At 48.0% G+C, this 12733-nt stretch overlaps 1 protein-coding gene across 1 annotated transcript in view; it reads right to left on the minus strand.

The window, feature by feature from the left end:
• eftud2 (elongation factor Tu GTP binding domain containing 2) overlaps positions 1–12733 on the minus strand; it is a 70733-nt gene that overhangs the window by 35421 nt on the left and 22579 nt on the right. The window contains exons 12-18 of the mRNA XM_084328645.1: positions 10863–10926; positions 10051–10141; positions 8925–9060; positions 7892–8019; positions 5025–5218; positions 4623–4734; positions 412–552 (exon numbers count right to left, since the gene is read on the minus strand). Coding sequence (XP_084184771.1) covers positions 412–552; positions 4623–4734; positions 5025–5218; positions 7892–8019; positions 8925–9060; positions 10051–10141; positions 10863–10926 — 866 coding nt within the window. The remainder of the gene's footprint in view (positions 1–411; positions 553–4622; positions 4735–5024; positions 5219–7891; positions 8020–8924; positions 9061–10050; positions 10142–10862; positions 10927–12733) is intronic.

Raw genomic sequence — 12733 nt, forward strand, 5'->3', positions numbered from 1 at the left:
TATATGGTCTAACGCTGGAACGTGAACACAACATTAGAAGAATAACATAGCCAGCCACTTTTTAATACCATTTTCCTGTCAATCAAATCCCACAGCTGTCATTCATCCCGGGAGTCTGCTTATTCCATTCCTGCCTGTGTCAGCATTGTCAGATTTCAAATATGTCATCACCTATTGAAAATGAACGATATATGGTCTAGCGCTGGCACGTGAACACAACATTAGAAGAATAACATAGGCCAGCAACTTTTTAATACCATTTTCTTATTTTTAATCGTCCTACAACCCACCATCAGGCTCGAACACGGTCAGTGAAAAACATGCCGTAATGGAGTGTGGATGTTTGTACCTTGGTGGTGAGAGACGGGTAGCTCTCATTGACCTGCCGTTATAGAGTGTGGCTGTTTGTACCTTGGTGGTGAGAGACGGGTAGCTCTTGTTGACCTTCCTCAGACCGTCCAACATCTTGGGCAGCTCTGAAGGGTTGACGGGCTCCACGGCGATCTTGATGACGGACGCCGTGTTGAACTTCAGAGGTCGGAAGATCTGGGCCTGTGACAGAAAAGTAGAGGAATTGAAACTCTGCCCTTGCAGTTTGGTATGAATTGAATTGAATACCAGGAAGGCAGCAAGACCAGACGGCATCCCTGGTTGCGTCCTAAAAGTCTGTGCCGACCAACTGGCCCCGGTATTCACTGACATATTCAACCGGTCCTTAGAACAGTCCGTCATCCCCACTATTGTCCCTGTACCAAAAAAATCCACGCCTGCTTGCCTCAACGACTATCGCCCTGTAGCTCTCACCTCCATAGCCATGAAGTGCTTTGAGAAGCTAGTGAAGGGCTACATCTGTTCCTCCCTCCCCAACACCTTGGACCCCCTGCAATTTGCATATCGCCCCAACGGTCCACGGAGGACGCCATAGCCCATGTGCTGCACACAGCAGCATCACACCTGGACAAGAGACAGGGGAACTATGTGAGAATGCTATTTATTGACTACAGCTCAGCATTCAATACCATAGTCCCCTCCAAGCTCGTAGTCAAGCTCAGAGACCTGGGCTTGAACTACGACCTCTGCCAGTGGGTCTTGGACTTCCTGACAGGAAGACCCCAGGTGGTGAGAGCAGGCAACTGCACCTCCTCATCCATCACTCTCAACACAGGTGCCCCACAGGGCTGTGTTTTGAGCCCCTTCCTCTACTCGCTGTACACACATGACTGTGTGGCACAGCGAAACAGCAACACAATCATCAAGTTTGCTGACGACACAGTTGTGGTGGGCCTGAACTCTGCAAACGACGAGAGGGCCTACCTGGGAGAGGTAGAGAACCTGGCGCTGTGAGAACAGCCTCTCCCTGAACGTCAGCTAAACGAAAGAGATGATTGTGGACTTTAGGAGGTCGGGGGCCAGGGACTACAGCCCCCTCAGCATCGACGGGGCACCGGTCGAGAGAGTGAACAGTCTTAAGTACCTCGGAGTCCACATATCTGAGGACTTGACATGGACCACACACATTGACAGTGTAGTGAAGAAGGCATGGTAGCGCCTCTACTTCCTTCGGCGCCTAAGGAAGTTCAAAGTGAGTCAGAAGATCCTTAAGAACTTCTACTCATGCACAATAGAGTATACTGACTGGTAACATCACCTCCTGGTTTGGGAATAGCACCGCACACGACCGCAGCAGACTACAGAGAGTGGCCCGTTCAGCCGAACGCACAATTGGAGGTGGGCTTCCCACTCTCCAGAACATTTATAACAAGCGTTGCAGGGCCAAGACTAAGAGAATAACCAAAGACTCTAGTCACTAGGGATGGGTACCGAATTCAGTACTTAAAGTGGAGATGAAGCATAGCGATAAATACATATTCATAGCATCACATTAGTATTTAGATAAGCCACAGAAAAAATCACGTTATAAAAATAAGCAGTTTCTAAGAAAAAACGATTTGTTATGTGCATTTTTGAAGCATTTATCATTATGGGCGCGGCCATTTTGTTGCTGACGTAATGGGGCTTGTTTGGTGTATACACTGCTGGTTAGCTGCCTATAGTGAATGGGTCAGTCAGTAAATAAAATGTTGCCTACAAAACAACGGGACCGCGGTGGTTCTGTTTGTATTGCTCCTGGCTGTTCAAACTAATTTTACCATGTGAGAGAGAGGAAAGTTGGTTAATTTCCACAAACTACCAGTGAAAAAAACAGTGTTGTTGGCACGTTGGCTCAGGCTGGCTGCACTCAGGCGGCGCGACCAGCCTGTTGGACAGGGAAGGAGGATCTGCAGCGAACACTTCATTGCCTCGGATTATGTTGTTGGGGTGGGATGTTTGTCCAGAAGACCACTAATCAGCTGAAGCCGGACGTGGTTCCCTCGGTCTTCGACAGACGACCGGCCCAGGCAGTTCAGCGTCGCGGAGCATTCAGCCTGCTGGCTACCTAGATCCACTTCAACCAGCGTCGCGGAGCATTCAGCCTGCTGGCTACCTAGATCCACTTCAACCAGCGTCGCGGAGCATTCAGCCTGCTGGCTACACAGCTTGTCGGTGTGCTAATAGCCTCGGCAAGCCAACGGTAGCTGGCTACACAGCTTGTCGGTGTGCTAATAGCCTCGGCAAGCTAACGGTAGCTGGCTACACAGCTTGTCGGTGTGCTAATAGCCTCGGCAAGCTAACGGTAGCTGGCTACACAGCTTGTCGGTGTGCTAATAGCCTCGGCAAGCTAACAGTAGCTGGCTACACAGCTTGTCGGTGTGCTAATAGCCTCGGCAAGCTAACGGTAGCTAGCTCCAGCAGCTTGTCGGTGTGCTAATAGCCTCGGCAAGCTAACGGTAGCTGGCTCCAGGCTATTAGCACATCGACAAGCTGCTGGAGCTCCCGACGCTCGGCTGGTTGAAGTGGAGCTGTGTAGCCAGCAGGCTGAATGCTCCGCGACGCTGGTTGAAGTGGATCTAGGTAGCCAGCAGGCTGAATGCTCCGCGACGCTGAACTGCCTGGGCCGGTCTGTCTGTCGAAGACTGAGGGAACCGTGTCCGGCTTCAGCTGATTAGTGGTCTTCTGGACAAACATCCCACCCCAACAACATAATCCGAGGCAATGAAGTGTTCGCTGCAGATCCTCCTTCCCTGTCCAACAGGCTGGTCGCGCCGCCTGAGTGCAGCCAGCCTGAGCCAACGTGCCAACAACACTGTTTTTTTCACTGGTAGTTTGTGGAAATTAACCAACTTTCCTCTCTCTCACATGGTAAAATTAGTTTGAACAGCCAGGAGCAATACAAACAGAACCACCGCGGTCCCGTTGTTTTGTAGGCAACATTTTATTTACTGACTGACCCATTCACCATAGGCAGCTAACCAGCAGTGTATACACCAAACAAGCCCCATGACGTCAGCAACAAAATGGCGGCGCCCATGTTGAAAACAGGGATATTATATTTGATTTTTCAGACAAATAAGATAGATTTCACATTTGATTATAGAACCCTGTCTTACACAAGGTACACAACAAACAAACTAGGATCACATTGTTCACTGCTTCATCTCCACTTTAAGGTACCTACCGAAACACGTCGGTACTACCGAGTATCGATTCATGTGAGATCCAACGGTGCCTACTTTCGGTTATGAGAAAAGAGAAAAAAAAGTCTGCAAAAAGTCCGCAAAACGAAACCACACGTTAATGTCAACGGCACAATACATGTTTTCAAACTCTCTTTGGGTGTTTGCAATTCATGGGGAGTATACTTGTCTCTGATATCTTGGTACAGTGGGCAGATTCAGGTTGTTATGTCTCTGATATCTTGGTACAGTGGGCAGGTTGTTAGAAAGTGTAGCTCAGTTTTCCACCTCTGCTCTTGCTCTCTGCTACTATCTCCAAACTTCCACTCCTCTCGAAACTTTATTTTATTATGTGCTCGCGCTGCCACAGTGGGTTTTCTTTTTAGCGTCGGCTTACTCCTTCCATATAGTTTCACATATTTGTAACTTATTTAACGTTAAGCTAACGTTAGCTAATCGTCTGACATAACGTTAGCTCCATAGGCTAAGACTAGACAGAAGAGTAGCGGATGTGACGTCGGTAAACAAGCCACAGGCTGTTATGTAAGACCAAACACACCGCAGAGCGGGTCTTCTCCAAAGCGGGGGTGGAGCGAAAAGAACTGCTAGAATACTCAATCAGCAGCAGAGTAGTTCATTGCTGCTAGATTGTTTGTTTGATTAATCAGTTGTAAAATACTTTCATTTATTTGTTATTTAAATATATAGATGTGTATTTGACAATTTTTTAGAATAGTTCATTGCTGCTAGAGTGGTTTGTTTACACTTGTTTTATACTTGTTATTTTGTAAAATACAAAGACTCTATGTAACAACCCATCATCTACACTCATTGCACACATCCACATGCACACACTCACTTTTAAACAAACACTCACCTTATTAACACTCACTTTAAACACTTTAATCTATTTATTAAATATTTTTAATTAACTACATTCATACCTCATTTGCACCTTAACGTTTTGTACCTCATTGTCTGCATTTGTACCTCACTGTTTACTCATTTTTACTCACGGTCACATTTTATTGTGACAACTAATAAAGAAACTTGAAACTTCTTCCTCACCTCCTCGTTTCCTCTGGGATCTGTGATGGTGGCCGTCTTGACGATGTGCTGGTCACAACCCTCAATGAGCACCCAGTTACCAGCGGGCACTCTGTTCACTTCAATCTGGTATCTGAGGGTGGAGGACAAGGAGAACTTCACCCAAACAAAAACCACTATCCAATACGAGCACAATCTCCGTTCAAAGGATTTTCTGCACTTTGCTGTTCCCAAAGTCCGAACAGAAATGGGAAAGAAAGCCTTTAGGTTTTCCGCACCTACTGCATGGAACAATCTCCAGTCCGATCTGAAAATTCAAAGCTTGGTAACCCTGAATGTATTTAAGGCGATGGTGAAGCCTATTGTAACCAGGTTTTCTGTGTGCAAATGTTTTATCTGATCATTTTGTAGCTTTGAGTGTACCTGGCCACTGAGATCCAGAGGCGTCCCAAGGTGCAGATCTGAGAGTCCTCTTCGTCCTCCAGGGTGTAGTTCTCTCCCAGCACCTTGACGGGCTGTCCCGCCTGGATGGTCCCGCTCAGCACTCGGCCGAACGCGTGGAACTGAACCCCGTCCTCAGTGCTGTACATCTTAGTCGTGTGACACATCAGAGGACCCTGAGGGTCGAGGCAGGTAGGGGGCACAGAGGAGAAGAGGAGGGGCACAGAGGAGAAGAGGAGTGGGACAGAGAGGAAGAGGAGGGGGACAGAGAGGAAGAGGAGGGGGCAGAGAGGAAGAGGAGGGGGCAGAGGAGGGGGCGAGGAGGGGGCACAGAGGAGAAGAGGAGGGCGACAGAGGAGAAGAGGAGGGGGCAGAGGAGGGGGAAGGAGGGGGCGAGGAGGGGGCACAGAGGAGAAGAGGAGGGGCACAGAGGAGAAGAGGAGTGGGACAGAGAGGAAGAGGAGGGGGACAGAGGAGAAGAGGAAGAGGAGGGGCACAGAGGAGAAGAGGAGGGGCACAGAGGAGAAGAGGAGTGGGACAGAGAGGAAGAGGAGGGGGACAGAGAGGAAGAGGAGGGGGCGAGGAGGGGGCACAGAGGAGAAGAGGAGGGGCACAGAGGAGAAGAGGAGGGGGCAGAGGAGGGGGAAGGAGGGGGCGAGGAGGGGGCACAGAGGAGAAGAGGAGGGCGACAGAGGAGAAGAGGAGTGGGACAGAGAGGAAGAGGAGGGGGACAGAGAGGAAGAGGAGGGGGCAGAGGAGGGGGAAGGAGGGGAAGAGGAGGGCGACAGAGGAGAGGAGGAGGGGCACAGAGGGAAAGAGGAGTGGGGCAGAGGAGAAGAGGAAGAGGAGGGGGGCAGAGGAGAAGAGGAAGAGGAGGGCGACAGAGGAGAGGAGGAGGGGCACAGAGGGAAAGAGGAGTGGGGCAGAGGAGAAGAGGAAGAGGAGGGGGGCAGAGGAGAAGAGGAAGAGGAGGGGCACAGAGGGGAAGAGGAGGGGGGCAGAGGAGAAGAGGAAGAGGAGGGGCACAGAGGGGAAGAGGAGTGGGGCAGAGGAGAAGAGGAAGAGGAGGGGGGCAGAGGAGAAGAGGAAGAGGAGGGGCACAGAGGGGAAGAGGAGGGGGGCAGAGGAGAAGAGGAAGAGGAGGGGCACAGAGGGGCAGAGGAGAAGAGGAAGAGGAGGGGCACAGAGGGGAAGAGGAGGGGGGCAGAGGAGAAGAGGAAGAGGAGGGGGGCAGAGGAGAAGAGGAAGAGGAGGGGCACAGAGGGGAAGAGGAGGGGGGCAGAGGAGAAGAGGAAGAGGAGGGGGGCACAGAGGGGAAGAGGAGGGGGGCAGAGGAGAAGAGGAAGAGGAGGGGCACAGAGGGGAAGAGGAAGAGGAGGGGCACAGAGGAGAAGAGGAAGAGGAGGGGGGCAGAGGAGAAGAGGAAGAGGAGGGGCACAGAGGGGAAGAGGAGGGGGGCAGAGGAGAAGAGGAAGAGGAGGGGCACAGAGGGGAAGAGGAAGAGGAGGGGCACAGAGGAGAAGAGGAAGAGGAGGGGGGCAGAGGAGAAGAGGAAGAGGAGGGGGGCACAGAGGGGAAGAGGAAGAGGAGGGGCACAGAGGAGAAGAGGAAGAGGAGGGGGGCAGAGGAGAAGAGGAAGAGGAGGGGGGCAGAGGAGAAGAGGAAGAGGAGGGGGGCAGAGGAGAAGAGGAAGAGGAGGGGGGCACAGAGGGGAAGAGGAGGGGGGCAGAGGAGAAGAGGAAGAGGAGGGGGGCAGAGGAGAAGAGGAAGAGGAGGGGCACAGAGGGGAAGAGGAGGGGGGCAGAGGAGAAGAGGAAGAGGAGGGGCACAGAGGGGAAGAGGAGGGGGGCAGAGGAGAAGAGGAAGAGGAGGGGGGCAGAGGAGAAGAGGAAGAGGAGGGGGGCAGAGGAGAAGAGGAAGAGGAGGGGCACAGAGGGGAAGAGGAGGGGGGCAGAGGAGAAGAGGAAGAGGAGGGGGGCAGAGGAGAAGAGGAAGAGGAGGGGCACAGAGGGGAAGAGGAGGGGGGCAGAGGAGAAGAAGAAGAGGAGGGGCACAGAGGGGAAGAGGAGGGGGGCAGAGGAGAAGAGGAAGAGGAGGGGCACAGAGGGGAAGAGGAGGGGGGCAGAGGAGAAGAGGAAGAGGAGGGGCACAGAGGGGAAGAGGAGGGGGGCAGAGGAGAAGAGGAAGAGGAGGGGCACAGAGGGGAAGAGGAGGGGGGCAGAGGAGAAGAGGGGGGAGGGGAAGAGGAGAAGAGGGGGGGACAGGAAGAAGAGGGGGACAGAGGAGAAGCGGGGAAGAGGAGGGGGACATAGGAGAAGAGGGGGGGACAGAGGAGAAGAGGGGGGGACAGAGGAGAAGAGGGGGGGACAGGAAGAAGAGGGGGACAGAGGAGAAGAGGGGGGAGGGGAAGAGGAGGGGGACATAGGAGAAGAGGGGGGGACAGAGGAGAAGAGGGGGGGGGGAAGGGGAGGGGGACATAGGAGAAGAGGGGGGGACAGAGGAGAAGAGGGGGGGGGGGGAAGGGGAGGAGGAATGGGGAAGAAAACAATCAGAACAGGGAGATCTAACCAGTGGAACCGAACACGTCCAAGCTAATGGACAGGATTTAAAACAACACTTGGAATATTGTGGTCAATGTCTTCCATTGTCTTGTATTGACTTTTAAACAGCGTATTCATTTTCAATGTCAATTAAAATCACCTATGTCCCAAATTTGCTAGGGCTGTTTACAATGAAGCTATTGATTTCCATTAGAAGCCCATTACAGACCAGCCTATGTGGTTCCCTCTAGCCTAATATAAGCGTCTTGTTAAGTGTCAAATGGAGTCTTGTTGTTTGTTCCCACTTACATCAGGGTCACATTCTGCCATGGCCTCCCCCAGGTCTGAATCCATGCCTCCTGTGTAGCTGTGCTCAATCTTGTTCTTGGCGCCCCCCAGTGGCGAGGGGATGTGCTGCACACACATGTCCACCAAGCCTGAGGGGAGAGTTTCACGCTCAGCCTCAGATTAATTTGGCCCATTTGACGAAAAGCATGACATTCACCCTCGGTGTGTGATTATAATTATGAATAGATAATGAAAAAGCAAAGCATTAGGGAGATACACAGCCTCTGGCTGCTCTCTGCAGTAGGGGCTGCAAGGAGAGCATCAGAATGCACACAATGTCATGTGAAATACACAAAACTTAAACCATTATAGTATTCCTCACAGATAAGTCTGTCTGAATGCACAGGGTATCTGCAGGTTTCAACATCTTAAATTGAGAAATTTTAAGACCTTTTTAATACCACATAGAGCTAAATGTATTACCAAAAAACACACATTTACATTTAGATGACGCTTTTATCCGTACAACAAGTCAGCAGGAAGGATACAACTCTGGCAGCTAAGGGTAAGTAAGACTGTTCGTCAAACAGTGTCGAACTAGAGTGCTACAGTCTTGAGTGCATAGTAGTAGTAAAGGCATATTAGCATAGCAGGTACTGGTAGTAATATAAGCAAGGTAGATTCCTAAGTAGCAGAGTGCATGCATACTAGTAAAAGACACTGAACTGTTGGCTGTACATCTTAAGTTGTCAATTTAAATTCTCACATGCCATACAAGCTCTCGCCAGACGCACCAAGCTCCCGGTAGCCCCGCAAAAAATCTCCCGACATCCACCAATTTTTTTTTATTATTTTTGTGCAAATACAATTTAAGACTTTTTAATACCTTTTAAAGCCTAATTATGAATTTTATTATTTTTAAGACATTTTGAATACCCAGCAGATACCCTAATGCATCACAACTGTATGAGCCCACTGAGGGTAAATGAGGACATGAGTTGTATACGAGTGGATAGTGATGGATGAGGCAGGGTGTATGTGGGAGGCATTGTACCAGTGAACTCTCCGAAGAAGCGGTTGCAGACCAGCCTCAGCAGTGGTCTGATGTTGAGCTTCAGCTCCTCTTTGGTCAGGTGGATCCCCAGCTCATCAAGCACCCTGGGCAGAGAGGTGTCCACGTCCCCGACCACCTAGAGAGACCACCATTTCATTATTGTGTGAACAGAACATCTAGAGGAGGGGAGTGGTCTTGTTTCCTGTTTTTACCATCCAGCTACCATGACAAGTTGTGGATGTGTTTATCGACTGATTTTAAAAACCGGTGCGACTTAAAAGAAGAAACATTGTTGTGATTTGGCAAAGAGCTCCCATTGTTTTCAATGAGAAGTGTCATTTATCCGTGATGTAAAATAATAGTGAAATGGGACCATTTATTTCCTTTGTTTCCTGGACGCTAGCAAGGCTAAGTCACCAGTAAGTCACCCAATGGGAGGTGGGCACATGTTCAGATTGCGCCGGTGGAGTGTTTTTAACTGTGCATGTGTTATACCCCCAATCGTTCACAGGATATGACACAAAATTACAGCAGTGACAACATCTCCTCTATTTAAACTCATTGGATGCTAGCTGGTGTGGATTTGGCAGCCCTCTCCTCTATTTAAATTCCTTGGATGCTAGCTGGTGTGGATTTGGCAGCCCTCTCCTCTATTTAAATTCCTTGGATGCTAGCTGGTGTGGATTTGGCAGCCCTCTCCTCTATTTAAATTCCTTGGATGCTAGCTGGTGTGGATTTGGCAGCCCTCTCCTCTATTTAAATTCATTGGATGCTAGCTGGTGTGGATTTGACAGCTCTCTCTTCTATTTAAATTCCTTGGATACTAGCTGGTGTGGATTTGACAGCCCTCTCCTCCATTTAAACTCCTTGGATGCTAGCTGGTGTGGATTTTCCTAACCAAATAAATGATGGTCTATCTGTTTAGATAGCTCATTATAAGATAGTAGTAAATAAATGGAACAAGGGGGCATTTTTCCTTCAAGATTTACGGAATTCAAGCGGCTAATATCCTTTCTAGATAAAGTGGCACAAGCTTATAACTGGCAGCGTCCTTGTTGCCTAGAAACACAAGGTGAATAGTCTTTGGACGTGTCAACGTAAATGACAAATGTAGTTAGAAGCAAACCTGTGAGAGGATCTTGTAGAGGGGCTCCAGGACAAACTCCACAAAGCTGCGTTGAGAGTTACTGGTGGGGGCTTTCTTAGTGAACTTGCGCCTGAAGAGAAACACAAGAAAGCCAGAGGTTGAGTTTGAATAAAGAGACTCAGAGGATGGATTAGTATTAAGAGAGGTTGAGTTAGAATAAAGAGACTCAGAGGATGGATTAGTATTAGGGGAAGTTGAGTTACAGATTTAGAGGATGGATTACTATTATGGGAAGTTGAGTTACAGACAGAGGATGGATTAGTATTATGGGAAGTTGAGTTACAGACATAGAGGATGGATTAGTATTATGGGAAGTTGAGTTACAGACATAGAGGATGGATTAGTATTATGGGAAGTTGAGTTACAGACAGAGGATGGATTAGTATTATGGGAAGTTGAGTTACAGACAGAGGATGGATTAGTATTAGGGGAAGTTGAGTTACAGACAGAGGGTGGATTAGTATTAGGGGAAGTTGAGTTACAGACTTAAAGGATGGATTAGAGTTAAGACTTATTTTTATTAAAACGTTCCTACATCCTGAACGATAGATAATTGATGTTGAATGGGCCATAGTAATGTCAATTTAGCAATACAATTTAAAAAGTTATAGCCCTGCAAAGAAGGTGAACATCTCCATAGACAAATAGAGCTGGCAGAGGATGGTTTAGGATGGGTACAATGCCCGGCGGAGAATGGGTTAAGAGAGGGACAGGGGGGGGGGGGCATTGAACATGCAGATACATTTATTTCTGATGGGAAAGTTAAAAAAGAGAAAAGAAAAGGTTCTGACGTTTTGGGGTTGAAGTAAATGTCTCCCCAGAGCCTCTTGGCAAACTCATTGTAGTTGATGTCACCTGCAACACCAGAGAGAACAGTTAGTGTCAGCTACTGATACAATTTCACAACTGCACAAACTGTCTAAGCCCATGTCCAGACGAAAACTATTTTTCGTTTTCATTTAAAAAAAATAAAAGTTTTCCATAAAAACGAAATTGTCTCAAGAAATAAGTGTGTGCCACAAATGTACAAAATAAATGTCTTTCCTCTTTTAGACGTCGCCCTTTTATTTTGAAACCCCCCGACCGGAAGTGTTATCGTTGTTTTCGCTAGCAGAATAACTTGTGTCGTCCAGTTCTGAGCTGACGCTAGTTTCCAAAGGATAAGAGAGACACACAGGCATTCGATGATGAGGAGGAGGAAGAGCTGCTGATTTTAATTGGCAGGAGAGAGAGAGCCGTTTATAATATAATAGCCCCGTGGTGTGGTCGGAGGCAGCTCGAACTACCTGTTGTATTAAATTAATTGATTGATGTTTAACTTGTCTCTGTGTCCAGTCCTTTCGACTAGCTCCACCCGTGCATTGTAAACAATGAATGATGCATTATCGGTAATTATCGGGCCGATATCAGCAATTATGACGTCATCCCGATAAAATTATTGATAGCTCCGATAATATATAATACATTTTTTGGTTAAAAGAAATCCGGTGTGGGTGGATTGGGATGAAGGGCGTTTGTTTTTACTGTAGGCTCCTCCCGTTTTCCCAGTACTGTGGTACGACTGATAGCGTGTGGTTTAGGAAGAGGGAGTTTTTAACAAATCCAGCGCTCCCTTTGTCATGCCTGGCTGTGACGTAGCCACGTAAGTTTCAGAAGCAGCACAGATAGTAAACAAACATGGCGGCGTCGGTAGTGTGGGACTTTTTCAAAGTTTCAGAGGAAAACAGTTCGCTTGCTATTTGTAACAAATGCAGAAGTTCCACGAGGAGGGAAAGGGGCAACAAGCTTTAACACATCCAACCTAATAAGTCACCTGAAACATCACCACCACTACGATGGTGTATTAAAATCAGACGACGCGCGAGCAGCTAAAGGCTAAGCTGCTGCGAATCCAAAGCCAGCTGCAAAGGAACCGGCGCGGCTTGTACCTATTGACGAGGCGTTTGCAAAATTAAAGACGTTTGACAGAGATGATTTGTTTGGTTTATTTAATTCTTTTTGAGGCGTGCTGTCCTATAAATGCCAAGTAATAGTTGTTTCATGGACCAAGACCACAACAGTCTCCTCTCCTATAGCGTCAAATGTTTTATCTGCTGACAAAGCACAATACCTGTTGGTTTTTAGTTCACTCATTGTTCAGGGAAACACATTGTTAATGACATTGACGGATTGTGAATTTTGTGATTGACTCAAATTATATTTATTTGGAAAAATAAATATAGTCACTTTATTTGAAGAGTCAAAACTGTTCTCTTGGCTTTGTTTTGTTCATAGTAGTAACGCTCATGACATGTCATGATAAATCTGGTTAGGTCAAAACTACAGGAATATACATTAAAAGAAAATGTATAATACAATAGATATATATATATATATTATCGGTTATCGGTATCGGTATCAACCTTGAGGAGCAGAAAGTTATCGGTATCGATATCGGGGTCAAAAAAAATCAATACCGTGCACCCCTAGTCGTTACTGTGTGTTGTAGCTATGTTAATAAATTCTGAATGGCATTAACGTTAGTTGAGTATGTTAGTGCTAATGTTGATAGCATTGAATAGCATCAACTAGCTGGCTGGCTACAACGAATTCTCACAAGCTGGCATCGTAAAATCTCAACACCAGCAATGGGAATTATTGAGGCTTTTTAATCGTCAAGGTA

This window comes from Notolepis coatsorum (assembly GCF_963971535.1).
Source record: "Notolepis coatsorum genome assembly, chromosome: 14".
NCBI classification, from domain to species: domain Eukaryota; kingdom Metazoa; phylum Chordata; class Actinopteri; order Aulopiformes; family Paralepididae; genus Notolepis; species Notolepis coatsorum.